At 38.6% G+C, this 27,453-nt stretch overlaps 1 protein-coding gene across 1 annotated transcript in view; it reads left to right on the plus strand.

The window, feature by feature from the left end:
• pex14 (peroxisomal biogenesis factor 14) overlaps positions 1-20,936 on the plus strand; it is a 65,517-nt gene extending 44,581 nt beyond the window's left edge. The window contains exons 5-9 of the mRNA XM_056239431.1: positions 1,893-1,975; positions 5,830-5,932; positions 10,534-10,631; positions 16,323-16,414; positions 17,555-20,936. Of these exons, the coding sequence (XP_056095406.1) occupies positions 1,893-1,975; positions 5,830-5,932; positions 10,534-10,631; positions 16,323-16,414; positions 17,555-18,014 (836 nt within the window). The 3' untranslated portion in view covers positions 18,015-20,936. The remainder of the gene's footprint in view (positions 1-1,892; positions 1,976-5,829; positions 5,933-10,533; positions 10,632-16,322; positions 16,415-17,554) is intronic.
• Positions 20,937-27,453: the final 6,517 nt, after the last annotated feature.

Genomic DNA, 27,453 nt, shown 5'->3' on the forward strand with positions numbered 1-27,453 from the left:
TTTGTATTCAGTAGAGCAGATTCAAACAAATTACAGTAACACACCTGTTCCGCAGACCTCGCTATGTTACAAAATGGAGCATTTTGTATCTGACATGTTGACCTGCCAGAGCCAGGCTTGCTTTAATTACTTCTCTGTTTGGTGTGCCGTTAAACATTTGCATGATAATTTCTCCCTCCTTTCTGTTGGCTGAGCCTTGCCAGATTGCCTTAGCGTGAATTGAAACTGCTGCTCTTGCTTTCACAAGCTGGTTAAAACATAACGTAAAGCTCAAGTTTTATTTTATGTCATTTTATGTTACAACACTCTCTCATATCCAACATTAATATGCCAGCTATTTGTAAGCCATTGGTAAGTTGATTCTCTGTAAAGACGCTTTTAAACTTCGCTTGTTTGTTTGAGGTTTCTGACCAGCGCGACACAGCAGCATTGGCTCAACCAATGATGTGAGTTTGGGGCGGGGCTATGTTTTTGCCCGACTAATGACTCTTGAGTTTTTCTCTAATGCTCTAATGGTTTATCATCAGAATGTTGACTTGTATAAATAACTTATTCTTATCTTATAGCTGTTAGCAGGATATCTGTCTGATCTCACTTTAAAAGAAGAGCATTTTCAGAGCATGTTCTTTGTTTTGAATCTGCACAGAACTGTTTTTTCTGAGTTTTTCACCTTCTGTCAGGTCAACTGTCTCTCTCAGAGAATGAAGGTAAGGGGTGAGGAGTGACTCTTTGATGTGGGCTTTCAGTTCCTGATAGTCCCTGATAATACTGCGCTTATGTGACATTCACACCTCATCTTACCGCTTATGAGCACTTGTGTGAGTTCTCAGCAGAAACCGTACGAGTGATCTTCTAAACGATTGTCATTTCCATTTCTTCAAGATCACAATTACCCTTAACAGAGTGATTTTTCCTCTCAAATATTGTAAGCGGGAGTTTCCGTTAAGCTCAGTCATAGCTTATGAAATTGCTAATTTTCTGTTTTACAGTAATGTGGTTCTTAATCTAGAAGTTCAGATGTAGTTTACGCTTCTACAACCACGTGTAATCAGAATCCCCCCCCTCCTTCTAGGAACAAGAGCTCCAATTCAAATAGACCTGTATAAACTATAAACCTTAGTCCATGTGTTGACACCTTTTTTACAGTAGTTTGACGCAAATGATAAAGCTGTAAGGGGTAGAAGTACAGTCAGCAGTTTCTATTTTTTTGTTTTGTGGAGATTATTTGTTTTAAAATATATTTAATGTAACATTTTAAATAAAATATTTAATATAAATATTTTAAAAACGTATATATTTTTGCTGTATTATTCATTCTGCATATGGATACACATTTTTTAACCAGCATTTTGACCAAACACTAAGTTGCAGAACATATCAGTAAAGTTTTCTTTCCCACATGCTTTTTACTAAAACACAAGCAAGAATCATAGTTACTAATTTTCAAATGAATACACCAATATAACAATAAACAGCAGTGTTTACCTACATGTATTTTTACTAAAGATTTTTAGTATGTGAAAAAAATATGAGGGGTGTTCTGTGAAAATCTTTGAATTGAATTATTACTATATTATTTATAATAATATTATTATTATCATTATTATAAAATTGATACTTTATACTGATTCACAGAAATAGTCTGAGTAACCAGTGCCATCTTAAGCAAAAAAAACGAACAAAAAACATTTACAGGAATGATTTTACAAATAAGATTTTCTCAGAAACCCTGTGTTGCAGGATGAAGCCATTGAATACACTGTATTTCTGTACATCACAGCTTTGCTTCTTTCATGTCAAATTAAAAATGGCATACCAGAAGATTCACCACAGCTTTTCCCAGGGTTTGGCTAATAGATGAGCTTGTTGTATTTGTGTGTGTGTCCCTGCAGCTCCAGGTTACAGATGGAGAGACTACAGTGCCATGGCTGTCATCATGGCAGGGATGGCCTTTGGCTTCTATCATCTCTACCGGGTATGTGTAAGAGTCACCAATAGCAAAAAAAAAAAAATGTATAAATTTTTTCTGAGAACTAAAGCTTTTCCCAGCATTTCTGCTTTTGTGTGAGTTCATTTACATTGACTGTAACCACAATGGTTTACTCAATCTCTCCAACGTCATCAGAATGAGCTCATCTCAACCCTTAGATCTTTTCTTTGCTTTCCCTTTTGGAGAAACCCGGGGGCGGTGCCGCTTTCCAATACTATCTCCACACGATTTTGTACGTGGGCACAGATGGGTGCGTGGGCCCTCAGGCCCTGTCGAGTAAAAGAGAGACCCCGTTTCTTGGTAAACCCACACTACCCACAGAGGCATTTGGACTCCATTACTGTGTTTTATAAGAAAACGAAAATAGAGCAGTGGACTTTAAGAGAACATTTCCAATGACATCGAATGGAACTCCCATGATGTCATGATTAGGAACTCATGTTTAGCTTCCTAAGCTTCCGTCTGCACTCAGCCACTTCAGTCAGCCAGTTCCTCTGCTGCTCTCAGCACACGCGGGTTTATGAAGCCAGTCTCCATCTCCAGTAGCCCACATGACTGCTGTTATTAATGTAGTGGGCCAAACCTGTGTCATTTTACAGAAAAAGTCACATTTTCCTTTTACAAGAGTGTGTTTTACAATCTGAAACTGTAGCTTGTTCAATACTCAAAATGATCTTTTGAGAATGTGACATCAACTCTCGTTTTTATCAACTTTCATTTTTACTCATTCCCATTTCTGGTGCTTGCTCAGGAAGTCACTGTTACTATTGCTTTTTCATTGTTACTATTATTTTTTGAGCAAATCCCCAACCCTAGTTATAGCACCAAATAAACATGAATGAACATCAGAGAATGAACAACAAGATAGAAACGGTATCACTTATCAATATCCCTATCAAGTCCCATGTAATCGCTCAATCTGTTTCAACTGCGGAAAGACATCAATAAAACAGCTTGTAAACAATGTCCCATAACGTTAAATTTTACCTCAGAAAAGGCATTCAGTAACCATAAACTCGATAGTTGGTTAGAAAAATACTACTATATTCATAGTACTATATTCATATTTTCCTCTTATTAAAGTTATTATTTCAGCATATTATTAAAAAACTGCATTAAATGCAACTGGGTTCCCTGTATACAGCATTAGTTGAGAGATTTTTTTTTCCTTGAGAAAAATGAACATCTGATATCTTAATGAATCGATATTCAGTCAAATAGAGTCTATATCAGAATTTGATAGCGAATCGCAAGCTTGCATATAGAACTCGCCCAAACCCTGCCCTAAAAAAAGCTCAGTACCAGTCATTGTAACAAATGGACTTCTGAAAAGGACAGAAAACCTAAAGCTCTACCTGATCTGTTCATTTGGCTCGAAGTTCATTAAAACAACATTTTCCTTGTTTTATTTATTAGTTAGAATAGGTCAATATTTTATGATAACCAAGTATTTGAACTAATTGCAAAAGCGGATTAATCGATCAAAAGCCTACTGATATAATCTACGATTAGTTCATTTATAATCGTGAATAAACTTTGATCAAAATAATCGTTTGTTGCAGCCCTACTGAAGAGTAATTCTGAAAAGTCAGCTTTGCAATCACTGGAATAAATTAAAAATTTAAATATATTAAAACAGAAAACACTTATTATTTTTAATTGTAATAATATTTCACAATATTACCATTTTACTGTATTTGTGATCAAATAAATGCAGTCTGGGTGAACATAAGAGATTTCTTTCTTTCATCAACAACAACAAAAAAATCTTACCAACTCCAAACTCCTGAATAGTGTATTGCCCATAAACCATGAGCAAATTCACAAAAAGATTGGATTTAAGATATTTACCTGGCAGACAATAAAATGTGCAAAAAAACAAAACAAAAAAAAACAGACATGATTAGAGATGACAGTATAATAGAGACTTTTGTGTGGGCTCTTTTGACTTGGACCTAGAGATGTTCTAGGAAATAAAAAAAACACTGAACACTTTAGCAACCGTGTAGTGATGCAATAGCAACCGACCACAGCATTGTGAAAGTGACTTTTGCGCAGACAAGCACCACTCATAATTTCTTTAGAAAATGTAAAAAATGCATTTCTGTTCTTTGTATCTCTCTTTTTCACTCCTTTCTCATTTTCATTCTGTGTCTCATGCTCTCTCTTACACACACACACACACACACAGAGTTTGTGATTCTCCAGTCCCCCGTGTGGGTCTCTGCTGTTGAGAGGATCTGTGCCCGTGGCTGGAGGTGCAGTTCCCTGGTGTGAGAGCTCTCACTGCTGTCATGTCAGAGGAACAGCTCACCGGTGCCACCATATGCCCTGTCCTCCACCTCCACTTTATTTATGCTATAGAGCACATTGTAAACAGCGCTCACAGCAGCTCTCTTATTAACTACCCTGGTGTTGACACTCATTCTGATTTTTTCAACTTAAAAGTGTTTATTACTTATGCTGGTGTCAACAACGGTTGCGCCGCTGTGAAAACCTGTTAAGGCCAACTGTTTTCCAGACGGAGAGTCTGCACACGCACATTACACTTTACAGCACCCAGCTATTCACCAAATGCCATTTTAATCTCCCCGTCTATGTGCTGTTTATTTGTCGAGGGAAACAAATCGACTTGCGCTTTTGTAAATATAACAGCAATGGCGTGAGAATCGTGGAAGCGCCAGCCGTCTGACCTTTGCTTCTTATTCTCAGTGTTTGGAGATGTTGTTCTACAAGGCTTAAACTCTGACAAGCAATTGTCCTCAGAAGGTGACATGTTCAAATGGAGAAGCCAGCCTGTGGGCTAAAAGACTTAATGATGTTGAACCCAGAGTCATGCCCCGATGCTTAATTCTTGGCCTCAGTGTCAGCCATTGAGGCAAATTACTCTGGATGAAGTGAGAAAACCGCAAGACTTTTGAGAGGGATTAAAAAAAACAAAAGGTCCTGTTTTTTTCAGCATGAATGCAGGCCTATTAATCATAATTCATATTAATGATGTTTTGTCTGCCGTTGCCAAACACAATACTGAACCTGATACTGTGAAATCAAGCACAAACACTAGTATTGATTTTTTTTTCTCCTCATTTCTTTTATTTCTGTTTGTTTGATATATTGTGCTGATGTACTAGAACATATAGTAAAACATAGTAAAGCATAGTCTTTGTCTAGCCGCTCTTAAATATAGCTTTATTAAGTCTGATTCATAATTACTTCATTCAGTAAAAAAAAAGAAAAGAAAAAAAAGAGAGAGATTGTCACCTAATTGTGATCATTCAAAACCCCTCTTTGTTATTGTGCCAGAAAAATATATTGACTATATTAAAGTTGGGGGTCACTATAATTTTTTTGATAAGGATGCATTCAACTGATAAAATAAAATGACAGTAAGACATGTATAATGTTACAAAACATTTCTACTTTAAATAAATACTGTTTTTTTTATAACTTTCTTATCAAAAAATGTATCGTAGTGTTCGCAAAAATATTAAGCCACTCAACTGTGACACTGAAGACTGGAGTAATGGCTGCTAAAAAATCAGCTTTGCCATCTAAGGAATAAATTACATTTTAAAATATATTAAAATACCAAATGTTTCCTTTAAATTGTAATAATATTTCACTATATTTTGATAGAAAAGCTTATAGAGCTCTTTAAAAAAAGTCATGAACATAAGAAGCCTTCAGTGAGGGTTAAGTTTTGGTTTGACTATGCTAACGCTAATAGATTAGCCCTTTGTCTATTTGTTGAGTTAGCAACAGAGCATGTCCTGGTCCGCAGGCCTGTTTTCCCTGTTCCTGAGTGGAATTCTAATAGCGTGCCCTGTTTTTAATTGCAGAAATACATCCTTCCCCTCATTATGGGCAGCAAAGAGGACAAGAAGCATCTGCAGCGGATCGAGAGCAACATCGCGGATATGAGTGGCACGCTGACACAGACAGGTGAAGATTAATATCTTCATCACTTTTTCCTCCTTAACATTTTCCTTCATTTATCTGTCGCCAAAATCTGCTCACATTTTACAAATGACGGTCCTGTCATTTTGCTTTAATTTGAAATTGCTTGTTTACTGTCAGCTCAGCTTCAATTAATTACGTTTCGCTGAAAAGCTCTTAACCTCAGAATATTAATGAGGGGAAGAGGAATGACAGCGTTTCTTTTTTTTTTTTGCCTTCTTAACTGCGTGGCAAGAAAGTTCATTTTAATTTTCGGCGTGGTGGTGTGGCTCCCCGGTTGGGCCCGGAGTGCGCTGGTGATTAAGTGTGCGCTGACAGGTGCGTCTCCCGCCTTGGACAGGTGAGGAATCTCAGCTAGGCTGTCAGAGAGGGATGCCTCTCCTCCTCTCTCCTCCCCCTCTCTTTACCCACTACGCAGCCGGTGTAATTAAACATCCCGGCAACCATGAAAGCGGGACACTTCCCGAAGAAACTTTGTCTCGTTAGTGCCGCAGTCGACTTACAGCTGGGTGGCTCCTTCTGTGTAAACGACAATTCACTCTTGCAACATTTTTTTTTTCTAAAGAGAGGCAGGACAACTTATGCAGTTTTTTTATGACAGGTTTTGCAAGGCAGGACTTATTCATTAAACATTCTGGTTAGGATTTTTACACCTCTGCTTAACATGAAACTTAAAGGATCTTTTTGTATATAATTTCAGCCTTATGAGAGCTTTTTTTGTATTTCTGTTCAAATCTATTTGCGTTATGTAAAGTTTTAAAGTTAAAATTAAGATTAAAGTGAGTGAATATAGAATATTCGCTATTCGTAATCTAACAGACAGTGATGCAATTACATTATTTGCATGCTGAATTGCAACTGGTCCTTACGTCAATTTGCATATTTGATGTATGGTCTTGTCTTCCTTGCATATATTTAACCATTAAAAATAGGTATGCTCTGGGAAATTAAATTCTGGCTGATACTGAGAAACCCATCATTCTTGATAACTGATACATATCCGATATATTAAAATAATTTATTATTTTGTATGAATAGATTAAATTAATGAATTGTTTATATGCTACAAGTTAATTTTGGCTTCACAACATTATGATGTACAGTATGAAATTTTTTGAGATTCGTGTTATTAAATTATTAGTGTTTTTGAAGATTAACCTTAGGTGAGCATTAGATTAGTACAAAGGTAATTTTGACATCTGAATATTCACCAGGCTTTCCTTTTTTCTTCTTTTTTTCTTTTTAAAAAAGGTTGAAGCTCTTTAAGGTTTCACACATCCTAAAAAACAAACTTTATTTAGTTCTACAAATAAGTGTTTCCTGCACCACTGTTCAGCGTCACAGTAAAAGACATATTATTGCATATTTGACATCTTTTTACATATAATTACGTATTTTATTTTCAGTTGTAGTAGGCTTTCAGTTTGAATTGCGTGTAATGAGTTAAAGGGCTTAGTAAACAGATTTCTGCTAGGAAATATTCTTCTTCCCAGTCTAGCTGAATACCATGAAAACATTTGCATTTTTTTAAATTGTAGATATGTAACAGTCTGTGAATGTGAAACAGTACATGCAAAGCAGGCACTCTTGACTTATAATAGACAACAGACTTGTTGTTGTTTATAAAAGACTTTTTCAAAGTATGCTTGCCATTTATTAATATTATAATATTATTATTTGCATTATAAAACCATGTAAATAATCTAGTTCTATACATGGACTTATGATCTCAATGTAGCCTTCTGTTATGCATATAGTTTTGTTTTCATTATCCAGGAGATCAATATAAGCAAATTTGGGGCATATAGGATAAAGGGCGAGTGATTTTGGTTGGTTGCGTCACTGCATTATGTTTTCCGTTGCCTAGCTTTTTAGTTTGGGGAGGGTTACCAAAAGGCCAGTCGATTGTGAGCCATTGCGTGCAAGCTTGATGTGGGTTTCTTTATCTGATTATCAAATGAGCCTCTTCATTGCCATTTTGGTTCATATATGCAAAAAAAGCCTCCTTTGTGTTACGCTGCCTGTCTAGCCCTTGTTTTGTTTGGTTTTAACAGGATTCCTGTTTTGTTTAGCGTCACATTCAGATGATAAGAGTATTTATATTGCTCCGGGCTGAAGCTGCTTTTCATATTTCCTTTGTGAAACACTTGTTCCTGACCATCTTTTTTTCTCTCTCTCTCTCTCTCTCTCTCTCTCCCTCCTTCCCTCCACAACTCTCTGGTTTTCTCCTGGAAGAGCCGTAGCTACCCCCAGTCACTCAGTCAGTCACGCCGCTGATCTAATTTGCTGTGGCTGCAGTAGCCAAGTTGCTATTGTAGTTAATGACTGTTTCAGTTAACAGTTTGGGAGAGGGTTGCAATTACGGAGTGAGTTTCCCCCACTTCTCACAACGTGAGTAATAGCAAGTGACTGCCGCTCTTGCCAATTGCCCGCACTCCTTTGTTAAAGTTTGTGTATTTCTCTAGTGCCAAGTGCGGCAGAGTGATGTATTCCTTTGAATGTGGCTCCATTACTCTTGCAGCCTTTGATTGTAAGCCTTGACTTCCATTATGATTTCCCAACAACTTTCCACACGCAATTAAAGAACAGGTCTTGGAAGCACTTTGTCGTACACACTCACCCTCGTGCTGGCTGTAATGGAATTGTACTAGCTGCTTGGTCTCTTTGTCTGCGGATAGCATATTGGTGACCAGCTGGCCAATAAAGCCTCAGACAGGCCCGGACATATGCAGTGTACATTATATTGAGGTATTTACTGAATAATTTACGCTGTACACACTGTCTGCCTCCTTGTAGCAGCTGCGGAGCCACTTGCAGGATCTCAAATTCGCCCAATTGTTTTCTCCAAAGAGAACGTTTGTGGAAACCCGAGCCACACTAAATGGAGGCATTATTCCTTGTGTTTTGAGTATGAAATGAGTGTTTGGTGGGTTTAGAGGTCAAGTGCAGTTGCTGCTCATTCTCCGTGTAATATCGCAGGAATTGCTGTGGTTGACTTAGGCTGTAGTGGCATTCCTGCTTGGAACAGATTTTTACTTTAGACCTTCTAGCTATTTTATTCAAAGGATAGTACGAAGATAACTGGAAATCATGGGTAGAAAAGGATTAAATGAAGGTTGTGAGATGTTGCGAGCTGTATTCAAACCAGCATGACCCACTTGAGCACCATGGCTTAATGTACAGTAACTTCTAACCATGTGCTTCTAAGGAATATTTGAAATCGTAAGGGTGACTTTCAGTAAATGTGATATTTAACGAGTCCATGATCACATATGAACCCAGATCTATAATTCTTTTTTTTTTTAAAGGGCTAGATCACCCAAGAATAAAAATTCAGCCATCATGTATAAGTTCTAAATCCCATATGGTTTACTGATGTATGAATTCATCTGTACTGTAGCCATATGATTGGTTTGTCTGGGGACTGACATTTAAGTTAAGTTATTGATCCCCTCATTGCTTTCAAATTATTCACACACATTCAAAATTTGTGCCATCTGGACCAAGCAACCAGGTTTGTATGCGCATTCTGCAAAATATCTCATTTTGTGATCCACAGAAAACTTGTTTGGAACAACATTAGGTTGAGTAAATTAACATTTTTGAGTCAACTGTTTTTTAAATATATGTTTTTGAAGACAGGTTAATAAATTGGATTTCAGATCTCTTGTTAATACTAATATAGTCATCTGAGTTAGTACAATCATTATTATTCAGCATGAAAAACTGTTCAGCGTCTCTTATTGTGTAAGTAGTCACCTAATGAGACAGACAAAGGCTGTGAGAGAAAGAAACATGTAACAGCTCTTAAGCAGAAAGTGGAAAGGCTGTTTCTATGAAAGGAGAGCCCTGGAACTGTGCGCCGGAGAGCCAACAGTCGGCAGCTAATAATATCTGCTGATGTTAATCCAATTAGAGTTGATTTAACACTTTACAGAGCATGATTTATAGAGGCGTTTATTGGTTTTCTGTAACATAATCAGTTTGGAAACTTAATGCATTGTTTGGGAATGCATGTGTGACTGGAAACAGGGGGAGAGCAACTTGTGCTCTGGGTTATTTGAAATGATACCCCCATTAATAACACCAACTCTGGCCCTGCTAGGGCTGTTTTTCTTGGGCTTTCTCTAATCCTCGGGACCAGCACAATCTGACAATAATTCAATCTTCAGAGAGGGAGGAAAATGAGCTGTATTTAGTAAGATTAGTGAGGACAGTAGTGTCTAGCCCTGCTGCCTCCCAAATGAGCGGCTTTTTTTTTTTTTTCATCTTGTTGATTGTTTGGAGAGTTTGATAGAGCCAGCGTTTCAAACCCATGCTAATGGAGGTTAAGAGACCCTGATTTGATATAAGAGCAGACGTAGGTGATTAATCTTGTACAAATAGAGGTGTCTTATATTACTGATTGAGCTGAAGGCTAAATCAAAGAGAAAACCACTGTGTGTTTATCGTCGGTAATGCTTTCAAACAAACGGATGTGTCGGTTTGCACTGGTTCTCGACTAAAGCTGTCGTTTTCTTGCCTGTGAAGTTCTGGTAAATGTTTTGGGTGTAGACTTACCTTCATTTGTGTGTTTTTGGTTGCAGTCACCCAGTTGCAGACGACCCTGGCTTCAGTGCAGGAGCTGCTGGTCCAGCAACAGAAGAAAATACAGGAGCTGACACAAGAGTTGGCCAACTCCCAGGTAATCACACACACACTTGCTACAGCGATAGACAGATAACCTTTACATTTAAAAATGATAAAAAGTCTGTCATCAATAACTCTTTACATGTCGTTTCAAACCCATGTGACTACAAAAAAAGATATATTGCCGAGTCCTGTATACCAGTATACTTTTTTTTGATGTTAGAGAGCTCCAAAACTGTCAGAAACCACCATAAAAGTAGTCCATATGACTACCTAGCTCTTATGAAGTTATATGATAGTTATATGTGAATAACAGCGAAATTTAAGTTGTTATTCAGTGATAATCTTCCCCTTCACCACAGCTCTTAAAGCTCTTAAAATCAGGTTTGACTTGAACTTTTTTGTTGCATAGTCATCATCAGAGAACAAAATTCCATGTGCATTATATAATTCCTATCAAACTGCTTAATCGGCAGGATAGAAATGCATAAAATGCCTTTTATTGTCTGAAATAACTGCAATAAGAGAGCGCAGCTAACCCGTGTAAAGGAACTTTTAAAAAAGCTGAAGGAATTTAGCTTTAACAAAGGAAATCTAAAACAGTTGCATTCCTCCCCAGTTTTGTGATTTCTCCTAGATATAATATGAATGGTAGTAGACACTTGTTTTGTTGATCTGCTGTGTTTAAATAAAGACATCAGTGTGCAATTTCATTGCGGCGTTCAGTTTCATGGGCGCTGCCTCTATAAAACAAGGCCACTTCAAGTTTAAAACAACACGGGGCATTTTTCAGTGACATTGAGACTGATGCCTAACCCTGATGTGAATATTAGTTGTGACAGAGCTCATATGCCGTTCAGAAGAGAAAAATATGCATCAGCAGGACAAGCCATGTCATGGGAGCTCCATAAAGAACGTACGGCCATCTCCAGACCGCTCAAGCAAGCCATCCAGGGACAGGAAGTGAACCCACGCTGCCAACCCCTCCTGATCTCTCCTCAATCTGTCATTTGCCTTCTGCTAATTTCATCTGGGCTGAGACCTCAATTAAACCCCCACCCATACTGCAACTAAAACTGGACCAGTAAGATTTTCTTTGAGCCACAACTTTGAGTTTGAGGTGTGTCAATTAAATAATTACGAAGATGTTTTTTGTGTTTTGTTGATTAACAGTGTTGGGTAAGTTACTCTAAAACAGTAATTAATTACTAGCTACTAATTACATCTTCAACAGTGTAATTAGATTACTGTACTAATTACTTTCTCTAAAAAGTATTGCATTACACAATAGTAACTACTTTCTAAATCCCATATCAACCTTGACCAGATGAACAATAGAAGGATAGACTTGAAACTGTGCTTTTAGTTAAAGTATTTAAAGGGAGAAGGTTACATTAATAACACACATTTTAACATTAGACATTACATTTTGAGGTTAAATACCTTATTGTGTTATATAGAATTGTTCTATAGTCTATACTGTATTTAATGCAATTACATCAGAATTAACTAACTAAATTACAGAAAAATTAAGTACTACCCATACTTACATTTTTTAAGGGAAAAGTAATTTAATTACAGTAATTAATTAATTAGTAATGCATTACACCCAACACTGTTGATAATAAATAGCTATTAAATGTACCTGGTTTATGAAGCTACAGGGTTGCATGATAAAGAATAATTTCCTGTCATTACAAGAATGATAAAATACATAGATAAAGCCACAGTTACATGCTTAATGCGCATTATCATTTTGTTGTAATGGAAAATAAAATCACTTCAATGCAGGAAAAGAATCACTTAAAAGCACACCACATTGCTATTCCTGAATCATTTTTAAATATATATATATATTTTAAATATAAATTAAAATATTTTAAAATATGCAACAAATATATTTGTAAGTATAGACAAATAAATATTACAGAAAATAAATAAATACATATGTAACGAGGTTCAGATTTCAGATTTAAGGAATTGAAGTCATAGTCATTTAGCTGATGCATTTCAAAGCACAAGACCACTATGCCACACCACCCACAGTAATAGACAACCGTAAACAAAAGAGAAGAATGCACAGAAAGATAGACAAACAAGATCTTTGTTGTTTGTCTATTGTGGCAGTGCTGATTTTGTTGTCTTTATCACATGCTAATTGAATGCATCATGGTGTCATTTCAGAAGAATGCTCCTCATGATGATAAGGCCTTCAAATCCTTTCTTAAGACATGTGTTTATAATCTATAATGAATAGTCATCTAAGGAAAATCGCCTGCTGAAAACATTGCCAGAATGTGAAACTCTTAAGATACAGTTTGTATCTTGCGATACTGTGATGACTCATCTTGTAACAGGCTCCAAAAAGCGCTTTGGAATCGCAATCGAGGGCATGTTTTATGTCCACAGCTTGTTAAGCACATGGGTGTTTTACTGAAGCATCTGGATCCCGTAGGAAAGCATATGCAAACACATCTGGCCTGGCACAAATTGAAGTGAAAATATGAATCTCTCACCCTTCTGAAGTTTGCTAGAATTGCAGACTCACCACTACTCTCACATCCCCCTTCCCCAACCTCCTTCCGTCGCGCTCTTGAAGTTCGCCATCCATAAACTGACTTGCCCCCCCAAAAAATCATCTATGGTTCACCTCAGATGTGCTTCTGCTGGTTCCAGAAAAAAATGTCACAACATTGATCTATTGTTCAACACACTTCCAGTCATCATCTGCAACAGCAGTCCTAAGTCAAGTAGAAATGGCTGAAATTCTCTGTCAAATTCCAGATTGAATTAAAAAGCTTCATTTGTTATGAGTGCCTTGCTGGAAAGCAGCAGTGTGTATAAAGTATACTTCACATCAAAAAGCCCATTAAACAAATTATAAAGTCTACTTGATGCTGATCTTAAATTTTGTTTTGAGAGATGTCGTCTAAAGCCATATGGGAAATCGGGGGAAATTATTTTCAGGTCCGGAGCATGAAATTAAGCACACGTGTTACGCCTTTTGGCTGTTGTATCGTTTTCAGTGTGCGGTTTTCCGAGTTGCCTTTTTGGGGTTCTTCACTCTGTGCAGAATGCGCCAAGCTTGGCAATTAAACTCTTTAATGCGTAAATGTGTATTTAACCCGAAACACATGGTGACTCCTGTTTCCTCAGCTGCTAAGTAAACATTTTTTTTTTTATAAATATATTTTAAAAACCACACAAATGAAGTATGTTCTGTTTTGTGAGCACAGTTGGCCTTTTTCTCTGGATGAGTTAGTGCTCATACACGAGTTTATGCTCATGTTTATGTTCGTTTTCTTTTTCATCTCAGTAGATTAGCTACATACTTTGTGTTTAAATGTCATTATGCACACCTGAAACTGTTATTCAAATGCTGATTGATAAAGTCGTTAACTGATAAAGAAAGTCAGTTGGAACTTCTAAAGAAGTGGTTTTATTGCATTGCCTTTGCACTGCTCAAAAAACTTTACTTTAGTACTTTATCAGGTGCTAGAAATTACTTTACTTTTTTCAATAGTTGTATATTGTTTTTTATTTTTATTGCATAATTTTAAAAGGAATAATTCACTCCAAATGGAAATTGTTGTTTACTCACCCTTTTATTTTTCCAAATTCAGTATCAGAATGTTGCATCTCATTCTCCACATATATAAACCATTATCATCATGACTATTTAAGTTAAATTGCTGTGACGTTTGAATCCAATGATAGCTGTCTTTATTAGTGGCTGCTCATGGAAGATTAGAAGCTCTTACATTTTTTTTCTTCTTCCACTGGGAAAGTGAATAAACAGGCTCAAATAAATTGTACCAGTGTTTTCACCAGAAAACACTCCCTTGGGATTTATTTTCGAGCTGATTCAGCCATAAATATACATGCATTACGTGGTGGAAATAGCATCAGAGAGGCAAGCAGTGAATTAATTTGCATTCAGACATTTCTTAACTCGACATAAGATATTATCCGTTGTTAATGTTCTGCAGACATTTGCTTTAATGTATTCCTCGTCTGGCTGCTGCTGTGGTGTAAGTACGTGCATATACCTCTCTTGTACGGTACGCTCTACCTCCTTAAATAATTACCCAGACTGTGGTGAAGCTTTGTTCACACTTAAGAGGGTGACGGACCCCGATCACACTGCACTGACCCCTCTGACTGGATGGCTGCTCACACAGTCAAAGACATGCAGAGAAAGGCCTTTAGCAGCAATTAAACGGTCATCACTAAATGTGTGTGCGTGTGTGTTCGGCTCTCGAAATGAAGAATTGCAACCGTGGAAGTTTAAACACCGCCGGCTGAGAGGTGCTTTGTAGCCTCTGTTAAAATATTATTTAGATTTTATGTCCGAGAAGTGTAAGCTAAGCCTCCGAAGCAATTAATTTTTTTTCCCCGTTACAAAGGTAAAATGAGCAAGAGGTACATTCCAGCCTTATTATACCAGATGCCGTGGGGAGTGTGGGATTAAGATGGCCATAATGAGGTGAGGCCTGTAATAAGAGTGTCTTCACCAGGCCTAATGCGCACGGCTCGGATCAGATGTGGCCTCTTCGAAAATGCCACGCTTATCTGAGGGCTTTAGGAGCAGAAAGGAGACGCCATCCCTCCCCAGCCCTCGCTGTAAATGAGTCTGATCCTTTTCAGATGTGATTCAATTAATTTACTTTAGATTTAATTACATGTGGAAGAGTCCGAGTTATCCCTCTCCTCTCGATAGGGGGTCTCTGCTTTCTAACTAGCCGCCCCCGGTGACTCCGACGTTCTTAATTACACTTTTATTTTCCTTTTCCCCCCAGTCCTTTTTTCCACTTCCTCTTCCTGCTTTCCTTCACCCCTCCCCCCTCGGCGGGCAGAAGAACTGGAATGGGATTATGGGGTAGATTGTTTGCTTGTGGACGCTTCAAGGAGTCAGTGGCTCCGTACAGCAACGGGGTTTGCTTGAGAGCCTGGGCTGATCTGTCAGAACGTTTGGAGAATTGAAATAGAAATGTACAGGTGCTAAAAATCTCCCTTTTTTCTCTCTATCTCTCTTGAAGTGGGTTTCCTTTCATAAATTGACATTACCAACCACCTGTCTATTTGGAGAAAAAAAAATGATGGATGGATTTTTTTGGGGCTTTTTTTCCCTTGAATTAATTTGCTATTCAAATGTTTGCTGGCCACTTCAATTGGCCATCACTCCCTTCAGCAATTCATCCCATGGCAAGCAGTTAGTGATAAGGCTTCTTTTAATAAAAACCTCTCTGACTTGATGAATACTTCCATTGTTGTGCCAGAGACCTCTTATCAAACACCTCTGTCCTGCTCAAATCAGCAGTCTGCAATATGGAAAAATATGTAAAAATGGCATGATTAATTCCCTTAGCCTTTTTCTGAAAGATCCTGACCTTACGGGTGGAGAAGATACAGTAGTTGGGACTCGTCAGTATAGTTGTGGTTTGATATCATGAATTTGAGGACATTCATTGTCTCATATTGGCAGTTTGAATGCATCAGATTATTTTGTTCATTGAGTGACTTTTTAACATTCTAGGGCAGATCTTTACCTTTAAAGAGAGTAGAGGGTTAACATATTTTTAAACAATTTGTAAATGTCAATTTTTTAACCAGTGGGTTAGGTAGCATTTTAAAAGATAATCAGGATTATGTGTAAGGGGGCTAATAATGATCCTTGGTTTCAAGTGTTTGATGATGACAAAAATTATAATGATCATCATTTTTTTTTGTAATTCTGTCTCTTCAGGCCTCATCTGCCACCAACCGCATGCTGGAGTCTCAGAGCATCAGTGAACTCAAGGCTGAGATTGTGTCTCTTAAGGGTCTTCTTCTCAGCAGGTAACTGTTTTCCATGATTAATCAGCTATAACAATAGACAGTAGACAATAACAATAGACCTTAGTCATAATAGACGCCATATTTGATTTGACAGGGGCTATAATGAGACTGAGGGACTTTAATTCAAAATGTTGTGTGGATGTCAATCCTAAAGCTGATGCAGCATTAAAAATGTTTCCACAAACCAGAACCCCCCCAATTCTTTTTTGAAAATTAGATGGACCTTGGACCTATTTTCAAGTAAATTAAATGTGACATCTACAAAAGCCATTTATCTGCCGTTACAAATATCTTTACAGAGTGCTCAAAACAGCCTGAAAGAGGCCTCTAGTAGATCTTCCAACGTGCAAGTTTTGTATTATCAATATGTAAATGAGTGGAGAGTGTTGTTTCTCACTCAGGGCAGCTGATATTTGTATTCCTTGGTACGTTTCGGCAGATAAATGTGTCTGAGATGGTTTGATCTGTATGTGTCATATCGTTCTCTTCACCGGGGCATGTAGCTGGAACCGGCTCATTACTGGTTAATGAGGCCTGATGCATCCAACAGGTTCCCTCAATGCCCCAAGATGGATCTTCCCTCACTTTCATTAATGTTTACTTGATTATGTATGTATCATGCAAATTAAGATCCAAGTAATCTCATACATCTGAAATTCACACAGATAAAAGCTTTCATTCTGTCTGTTGTTTCACTCTCATTAAACATTTTATGCTGCAATTACCTTTTTCTTCCAGTGTCTGAATGTTTTATCTGGTTGTCCTTCTCAAGATGTGAGATCTTCGCTGTAAATGCAAACCAAGCACACCATCTGCTCAACTTGTTGCCTCATATTCAAACAAAACCACCTTGACAGTACATATCTGAAGTCGCTTTTGAATTTATTTGACTTTTGTTGTGAAGACATGCTTTGTTTTGAATCAGATGCCAGGTGTGGCGTGCATATGGACATAATCTCTCATGTACTACCATACTGACAAATTTGCTTGTGTTTCCAAAGCACAATAGCTGGACTCACTTGTGCATATTTTAGTCAGAATCAAGCCTGAGGCACAATCTGCACTCTGTTGTGAGAGATTTCAGCAAACAGTTCAAAGAAAACGCTTGTAATTTTCTATTCACGTCCTCTTTCTTCTCAGGAGACAGTTCCCTGCTTCACCTTCCGTTCCCAAAATCCCATCCTGGCAAATCCCTCTCAAACCAGCGTCACTGTCCAACCCTCCCTCAGTCAACCACACCAACAGCAGCAGCGACATCTCGCCTGTCAGCAACGAATCGGCCAACTCCTCCCCAGTCAAAGAGGGCAACAGCTCCCTGGCCACCCCGTCCGGCTCACACTGCCTGAACGGAGACGTGGGCCTGGGCGCGATTCTCCCTCTGGACCTGAAAGACCAGGTCCGTATGGAAGTTCAGGGGGAGGAGGAAAAGAAAGAGGATGAGGACGAAGAAGACGAGGATGACGATGTGATCCATGCGGATGAGGAAGACCCCCTGAGCGTGCAGACAGAGGACAGGAGAGGAGGCGACGGACAGATAAACGAACAGGTGGAGAAACTGCGGCGTCCAGAGGGGGCGAGTAACGAGAGCGAGGTTGATTAGAGACTAACCCCCAACCAGACTTCATCCGTCCAATCACCTTTTCCCAGATTTCCTGAGAGTTAATTTAAGTCCAGATATCACACCCTCGTTGCTGTAAAATGGCTACCGTGAGCATCATTTAACACTGTATCAGAGCGGCAGCTGAGGTGGATTATGTTCCTTTCACTGCAGTCCTTTACCCTTTTGACTTTTCAACATGCAAACTTTCAACGTGCAAACCAGACTGTCGGCACAAACCTCCTGCATGCCTGAACAAGCACAGCAACAGACATTTTTGGATAGACAACGAGAGAATTATGACTTTTCTTTTGCAGCCAGTCAGTCCATACATTTCCCCTTAATGCTAGCTACTTATTTTAATAGAGACTGTCATGCTCCAAAAAAGCCTGTTTGTCAAGCCAATACAAACGTGAACAATTGCAGTGTAGGGACTATAGCAACCAATTAGAGGTACCAAAGAATCAGAAAGTTGGCTTTCTTGTGATCTGAGGCCGTTGGATTTGTATGTCATTGCTTTGTGTTTAGTTCAGCAGTAAAGACTAGTTCACAGAGTCCCAACACTGTTGGATCCGCTTATTCTTTATAGACCTTGCTATAGACCTTTTACTCTGTCGTAGTGAACCAACTCCCCTTCAAACGTTTGACATTGTGTAGTACACGGGGCAGCAGCAGTCTGTGTAAGAACGATGCCTTTTATTTTGTGATCAGAGTGAGATTTCTGTGGAAGAAAGAAAGAGGGAGGGATAACATGTTTGAGAACACAGAAAATGAGACGAAAGAGAAATGTGTTTGTCTCTGTCGTATCTCTCCAGTCTCCAGCAGGGTAGCTGATTTGGTTTATGAAGTATGTTAATAATCAAATGATCGACAAATAATAGATGTATTAGTTCATGCGGCTTGAAATGTCAAGGAGGCTAAAATCGGAAATCTAATACTGAAAGCCTGTTATATTGTATTATATTACATGACAAACCCTCCAGTCCAAATTATATAGGCCTCCTGCAGTGAATAATCTTAACATGAAACGGTGCTGGGGTTTTGTAATTAAACTGTGTAAAACAATGGATGCTTCAGCGGAGGTGCTGACAGTTGTGCTTTTCTCTTTGGGGGCTTTTCTCTCAGAAAGTCATGAGAGGATTAAAAAAAAAGACACAAAAAAAATTCCCCAGTGATGTAAATGGAGAGTAACGTATGAATATTTAACTAATGAAATTACTCACTCACCAGCTGATGAGAAACAAAGCCAGAGAGATCCTGGAGTGAGAACAAGAGCCTCAGATCCATTGTGACATTTTCACTTTTAACAAATGACCTTCAGAGTAACCGGATTACAGCGCAGCCAGGTGAATTGTGGGTCTGTGGCGGCACAATGCGAAGGCACAATGAAAGAGCTCAACCTGTCTGGCCGTGTGTATGTTTTCTTACTTCCTAGACTAGGGCTGACTTAACACTAACCCACACAAGAATAGCATATATTCATATGATACAATGTCAAGAAAAACCCGCTATGTTCGTTTGATATGCAGTGACTTTTTTTTTTCTTTTAAAAATTGGCCGTTGATTTAAAAAGCTACAAATCCAAATGTCAATTGAACGTTAGAGGAATGGTTCAGTCAAAATAACAAAAAATACAAAAATCTTTAAATCACTCACGTCATTTCAAACCTTAATGCTGTTTTTTTTGTTTTTTGTTTTTTTGTGGAATGCTAAAGGATATATTTTGAAGAATGATCACACTGCTGTTTTGCATACAACCACAGTTCAATTTTGTAATTTAACAGACGTAGTGGTCTGTTAAATTACAAAAGTGGACCATGAAAAACCCCAATAAAGTGGTCTGTTTATTATGAAGTTGATCTGAGTCGGTGAGTTGAACTTGAGAACCAGATCAGTCTGATTCATGAATGGTTATTAAATGGTCTTGATTAAACGGTTGATCCGGCACACAAATCACACAGTTAATTCACAAATTGGACTGATCGGGTTCTTGTGTTCAACTGGATATGGCCAGAGCGGTTCTTCTCGAGTTAACAGCTCAAGAATTGTATCTGTCAGATTCGTGAATGAATCATTCAGTTCTGCATCTTATATTGGAGCTTAACATCTGTGGTCACTATACATGAACTGTCACTTAACACTAGAAAAACTTGAAGACTCTTCAAAATATAACATTTTTGTTCCACAGAAGAAAGGCTGTTTGGAATGGCATGAGAATGAAAATAAATGTAATGTATAGGGTGAACTATTCTTTTAATAGAATCAGAGAAGTCCATTTGATCTAGAACGTTAATTGTATTGGATTGGTGTCAGAAGTGGCATTGCAAAGATAGTTGGCTATTTAAGTGAGAGGAAGGAAGACCATCGGCTTCAGAATGAGACAGAGCTTTAGTGTGAGTGTGTGTGTGTGTGTGTGTGTGTGTGTGTGTGTGTGCATGTACTAGTTTTGCTTAAAACCACATTCAGGAGTTCCTGCAACTGGCAGGTTGTTTTTGGTGGCGGCAGAGTCCTTCAAACAACATAGTTTGCTAATTTGAGCTAATCATTGTAAAGCCTCTGTGAGGGCTACTGAATTAATCATGATATAAGCCACAGATTCAGTGCCTATATCTCTTTTAAGATGACATTCTCATCTCCAACTGTGTTTTTACGATCGTTTTGTTAGGAATCTTACTCATGCTGCTCAGTTTCAGCAATTCAGATTAGGGATTTAAGCATTTGTGTGCGCGTGTGTACGTGCGTGCGTGCGTGCGTGTGGGATCGGTTTTATAATAAGCTTAATTCAAAGGTCTGTAACAGTTTGTCTGAAATGCACAGCGTTGCTCAATGTTGATGTTGTTGACACCCTGCTGGTATTTGTCATAGAGAAATTCTGGTATGAAAAGACGAATGTACATAATTGTAATAAACTTGATTTAACACAAATATCTTTGTTTCTACTGTTGATTTTTAATTTAAATATAGGAATAAATGTAACAATGGTATCATGGTTTCATTGCGACAAAAAAGACAACATAAAAGTGTTTACTGTAAATATAAAAAAGGCAGTGAAACTGCTATAGTATCCATTAACGAAATATTAATTAATGTAAGTGATTCATATATAATACATTTGTTTGTTTGTTGGCTTTTTGCCTGTGTTGGAACAGGTGCCTTCCTGATCTAACATTGGCAAAAAGCCCATAAAAAATAAATTAATACAATTTCAATTATGCATTTAAATTTACATAAGTAAACATTATTAAAAGTAAATTATTTACATATTTGATATATCATTTGCATAAGTAATGAGATGTTCAGCAACCTAAAAGAAAATGTGGATAAAGTTTGTGCAGTATTAACTAAGGACTTCATCTTACTCCAAATTTCACATTATTTCAGCATTCCTCTTGGCGGTTTCAGTGGACTCTATTAAGTGAATTTCAGTCAATAAACCTTTATCTTAAAGCAGCATTGTTTAAAAAAAAAATTAAAAAAGGGCCCTATTCCACTGTAGTAAGCAATACAAATATTCCAGTGCATTATCAAGTTTATGAATTTAATTTGTCTGTCAAGGTCTAAATGATCAATAGCCTTGCACATATTGATGTGGTGTATAAACTTCTCAAAGGTTCGATACCGCATCCCTTTGTAATCCATTAACCTCTCCCCGGAGTTCAGGCCAGGCTCAGATTTATAGGGGCTGCTGTAATAAATGCACTTGTACATCATTTAGTGTCTTATGGGACAAACAGTGCATTCCTGCCTAGAAAGCCTCCTCCATCCCAATCTCTCCAACTATTTAGAGTGGTAGGTGAGACTCATTTTGCCACAACATGACTATTAGGAACAGGGTAAGATGTTAGAAAGCTGGAGTAGGGAACACAGGGAGGCTGGTGTCTGTATATCTTTCCATGATGATGGGAAGAAAGGGGTTTATACAGATGTTGAAGGTGTCTGCCCTGCTATTGCAGAGACTCAGGAGCTTCAACCTCATCATTGGGCTTTATAAACGGAGTGCGCTGAATAGGCTGGTGCTGTATTGATGTGTGCTGAACTCCATTGTTCTCCTGAACTGAGCACTCAGCAGGTTAGAGGGCTGAGTGTCTCCTTGGATCAATGCAAGGGTTGTTAGCCCTTCCTGCCCCAGGAGGTTCACTGCACACAGCCTGCGCTCACAGCCCAGGGTGCTCATGGAGGAATTGCAATAGGGACCACAAGTACCAATCTGGATTGTCTTTTGCCATCTGTAGTTTAAAAAGCCATAAAAAAAAAATAAAAAAAATTCAACACCACTTCAATGACCTTTAATTTAACTTAAATTTAGAAATAAGAATAAATTATCCTTTTTTATATATATATATATATATATATATATATAAAATATACAATTGTGTTGATTTTGATGTTTGTTTTGAATCGTTTTCCTGATGGAAGATCCAACCACGGCCCATAATAAGATTTCTAGCAGAAGCCGTCAGGTTTTGATTTTTTTATCTGTTAGTATTTGCTAGAAAATAGGCCCACAACATTAAAGATCCAGCGGTATATTTAACTGTGGGTATGGGGTACTTGTTATCCCTGTTTGCACCAAACCTATATGGTGGCTTTGTTGCCAAAAAGCTCTTTTTTTAGTTTCATCTGACCACAGAACCCTGTGCCGTTTGAAGTTCCAGTCGTGTCTGACAACTGAATTGCTGGAGTTTGTTTCTGGATGAGTGAGGAGGATTTTTCTTGAAACCCTCCTAAACAACATGTGGTGATGTAGGGGTTATTTGGATTTTTATTTTATAGGCTTCTGACCCCAAGACTCAACTAATCTCTGCAATTCTCCATCTCTGATCCTTGAAGAGTCTTTGGCCAGTCAAACTCTCCTCCTCGCCGTGCATTAAGATAATATAGACACACGTCCTCTTCCTGGCAGATTCGTAACATCTTTTGTTGATTGAACCTTCTTAATTATTGCCCTGATGGTCAAAATGAAGGAAAAAAATTCAATTATTTAGCTATTTTCTTACAGCCACTTTCTATTTTGTGATGCTCAACAATCTTTTGATGCACATCAGAACTATATTCTTTGGTTTTACTCATTGTGATGGATGATTAAGGGAACTTGGCCTTTGTGTTTCCTCATATTTAAACTCCTGTGAAACAAGAAGTCATAGCTAGACAATTGCATGTTCCTAGTCACCCTGGTGTGCTAAAAAAGGTAAATATTAATGGGAATATACTTCAGAGATATACTTACTCGAAAAAAAATCTAGGGGTGCCAATAATTGTGGCCAACGTGTTTTGGAGAAAACCATTTATTTCAAAATGTGACCCAGCAAGTTTGTTCTACATGTGCTACAAATAAAACTAAAGAAACACTTTTAACCCCATAAACTCATCACTGCTGTCATAAAGTGGAATTAAAACACCTATTAAAGAATTTAAGATACTAGGCGATGCCAGTCATACCTATCTTTATTTTTAACAATAGCACAGCAGGTGTCCCATTAAAGCATATCCCTGGACACAATCCCAGTCGCCGGGGCAGAAAACCTCCAAGTTCTCTCAGCTTTGCATGAGAAAGGTCAAGCCAAATTCTACAGGGATGGACCGGAGGGGTGACTTCCTCCTTCCGTCTCAGATAAGATAAGCAGGAGAGCACGCAGTGCTGCATGTGTAGGAGGGAGCCTGTTTGATGTTGTGCTAATGTGGGTCCAGACCTCTGGAACACCACTGGGTATCCTACACTCAAAGGGAATCCACTGATGGACAGATGGTATCATGCACTACAGGACGCTCACGCTCGATGCTGCTGGAAGTCGGCGACATGCTATGATGCGCTTAAATCTGCGAAACAAGAGTTTGGTTTCCATCATGGTCCTGCAAGTACTGTAGCTTGGGCACAAATATTTGGAAGCCCCATTGCCTATACTTTAAGCAACAAGGGTAATTTGACTATAAATTTTTTTTTTTTAAAACCAACAACAACAATGGCAGTACCTTCAAGTGGCTTCCAGTCCGTTTTTGCCTTGATATCTGAAATAAAATCACAAAAACGTCATATGAGGGTGCAGTCACATTAGCAAAATATCATGGGGGAAAAAGGGCTCGGTGTCTTGTCAACAGTGTAGCAATGTGTGAGAAACAAAAAAAGTTACGCTTTATTTTAAGGTGTCCTTGTTGTTGCAGTGTAATTAGTATTAATATTTAACAACATGTACGTACTATAGGGTTAGGAATAGGGTTAGTAATAGGGTTAGTTAATTATGCATAATTTACTTATTATTACTATAGCAAGTACATGTAACGTGTAACAGAAACTGTAAAATAAAGTGCCTACCCCCCCCCCCCAAAATATTTTTCACGTAAAATTCCTAATTGCGTGGATTTCTATTGATTGTGGATTTCGCTTGTGAAAATTCACAGAACAGCTGTAAATGTGAAATCTCTCTTTGTGTTATATAGGGTAAAACGTATTCCAGCTGAATGTGGTATCCTGGTATAAAAGCACTTCTGGGAGCTGAAGTTGAGGTGAAAATGGGCCAAGGTCGCATGAGACCGCCTGCATAGACCTTAGTGGGCTAAACCCAAGTGCAACAAAGCCGCATAGTCATAAAGCACTTTGTCATCACTTATATGATTGTTCAATCGAGCAGGATTGCATTTCGCCCTGCTGTGTGGCTGCTGTCACTTGATGTTCCTCTGGCCCTGTTTCAACTCTAAATGGAACAAATACCCGCCGCCGTCGTCTTCATGCGGCAAGAGATGTGGCTCGGGTGCTTCAAACCGTGAGAGGTATGGAAGAACGGAGGGTGGGGTATGAAAAACAGAAAGCGGGAGGAAAACAATAGCATGGTGTAAAAGAGAAGAATAAATCTCCGGGGAGCTGAGAGAGCCCTGCAAGTGGTAATACTGGAGACAATATTTATGAATTGGCCTGTAATGAGCCATCAGCGGCATGGCGGATATGAGTGCTCCACCGGAGAAAAATGCCCTTGTCCTGCACGGACCAGGGAGAGCATCCGTGTTATAGTGGGTAGAATGGATTATCTGGGGGGTGCTTGTCGGCTTGTTGAGGGCTCGGGACTGCAGGCGGTGACGGGGCAACAGGTGCGGCCCTCGCCGAAGCTTGCAAATTAGACAAATCGCATAGACCCTTGCATGCGCGGCACCTGAAAAACGCCACAGGCTCTGAGGAGGAAGTGAAAGCGAAGGTCGGCCTGGTGCTGACTCTCCATTCGGTCGTCTTACCTTATCGCAGTCTTTCTCTGTGGTTTACTTTCCACATGCAAATGCAGACTACAACCCTGAAAGGATGTGCTGGATGACACTGACATGCTACGAAGCCTGTGCGCTGCCTAAACCAACAGAGCTGCTTTTAGCTGAGAGCAGAGACTTTATGCCTTAATTAAGACGATGAATACCACTGCTAACTTCCTCATCACAGTACCTGTGTAATTACACCAGCTCTGCTATATCCTGAAGCACAGCTCTTAATGACTGTGGAATAAGTAAGATGTCTGATGCCTGGAGAAATAACTAAGTCTCTTGTACAGCTGGAGGGTTGCTCTGTCATTAACGTGTTTATTAAAGACTGTTTAGAAATGTGCTGCTTGCATAAAATGCTGTGTGCTTTGAAACAGTGCTAAAATGTTGTTAGAAACAATAAAGCCATTAAGAGACCCAAAATTAAGATCAGAAATGCTGTTTCATGTAACTTTCATGGCCCTCAAATGTGGATTTTCTCTTTGTTTGGATCAAGACGCATCAGTAGCAATATGTATCACGCTGTGTTCTAACCAGTTGCAACGTTATTTGGTTTCCGTTTCTGCCGCGTCATCTTTGTAGCTCCGCCCATTACATAACCGCATTAGTTCAAAATCCTGCAATCACATAATGTACAATGTACATTAAACATTAAATATCTTCTGATTGGCTGTGATAGTGTGGCATAGCTCAGTCAACATACACAGACTGTTAGTCTCACAAGCCAATATTTTTACCAATCCGAATTATATTTAGTGCATATTTTAATCTGGCCAAAACCATCCATTCAGATATAAAGGGTCCTTCTGAATGACATGTTTAAATATCACACTTCACTGAAGTTATGTGTAGTTTAGGGGATAGTATTACAAGAGGATGTGCAAACATATCTCTTTACATTCAACAATATGCCACAAATTCTTAAAGGGATATCACCCATAAATGAAAATTCTTTCATTAATTATGGTGCGTTCTATTATTTATCCGTGTCGGAGTTCCGACTAGGAAGACAGACGTTGCCTAGCAACACGCCCCCTTTCCTCGGATTTTCCCGCTCGGATTTCGGACAACCGTGAGGACACCGAGCAAGAGTTCTGATACGGAATTCAAGATGGCTGCGCCCTGTGTGACTTAGTATTAATTGTTTTCATTGTTTTTGGACCGCTTTGGTTGTTTAAATGAAGATTTTAATCACTCGTATTACTGCAATACCTTACTGCGTCTGTATCACTGCCTGTGGGTATGGGAATCGGTCTTGTTGTGAGTGCAATATTGAATGAAGCCTTGTTTCTAACGTGGCTAGCGTTGCTAACAGAAGATAAACTAAAACATGAAATAAAGTGAAAATTTTAGAAGTTCAAATGGCTGAGTTTTGATAAGCGCAACAGCTTTCCGGGTGGCGTCCATGTTTTTTCTCCGATTTGGACACGTAAAACATACCAGAGCGCTTGAAGTGTGGAAATGGCGTCATATCCGAGGGCCGAGTCGGTTCGTTGACAATAATAGAACGCACCATTACCCACCCTCATGTCATTACAAACCCATAAGACTTTAAAGCAACACTAAAGAACTTTTCCTCTTCGGTCGCCCTACAGGTTGGAAGCGGAATTGCCCATTACCGCTGGCGTAAATAATTTAACCTACCGCAGCCTACTGTCGCACGCTCGTTGTTTATCCAGCACCGGCTTTGGAATGAACGATGTCCACAGATAAGGTAGAGTATATTGCATGATTTCATGAAAGAATGATGTATTGTGACATCAGAAACAAAGAAAAACTAAATAATGACTATTGTAACGCTTGACGTAAAGCAAGTCAAATTTGTAGTTTTCTTATGTCTCATTTGAACTACAGAAACGCGACCTATTCTGGCAAACTTACATAGTGTGGTTATAGCAGATATAAGACCGCAAAACGAAGGCAGAAGTGCCTTTCACCCTGTTATGACTTGATGAACCGCTGAAACGATTTTGGAAAACATTATTTTAAGGTAAAAAAATCTTCTTTAGTGTTGCTTTAATTCAGAATACATGAAAATGAATCTTCAGAATACAAATGAAGGCTTTTATTCACATATCATCACATTCATCAACAACGGAAGCTCAAGCATATTCGCTTGACGTGCGAGAACCAATGACGTTCATTCTCGTGTTACGCAGCACGTTTGATCTTCCGCAAGAACCAATGAGGTTCATTCGAGCAGGTT

Source organism: Rhinichthys klamathensis, unplaced genomic scaffold (assembly GCF_029890125.1).
Source record: "Rhinichthys klamathensis goyatoka isolate OS25496 unplaced genomic scaffold, OSU_Roscu_1.1 h1tg000020l_1, whole genome shotgun sequence".
NCBI lineage: Eukaryota > Metazoa > Chordata > Actinopteri > Cypriniformes > Leuciscidae > Rhinichthys > Rhinichthys klamathensis.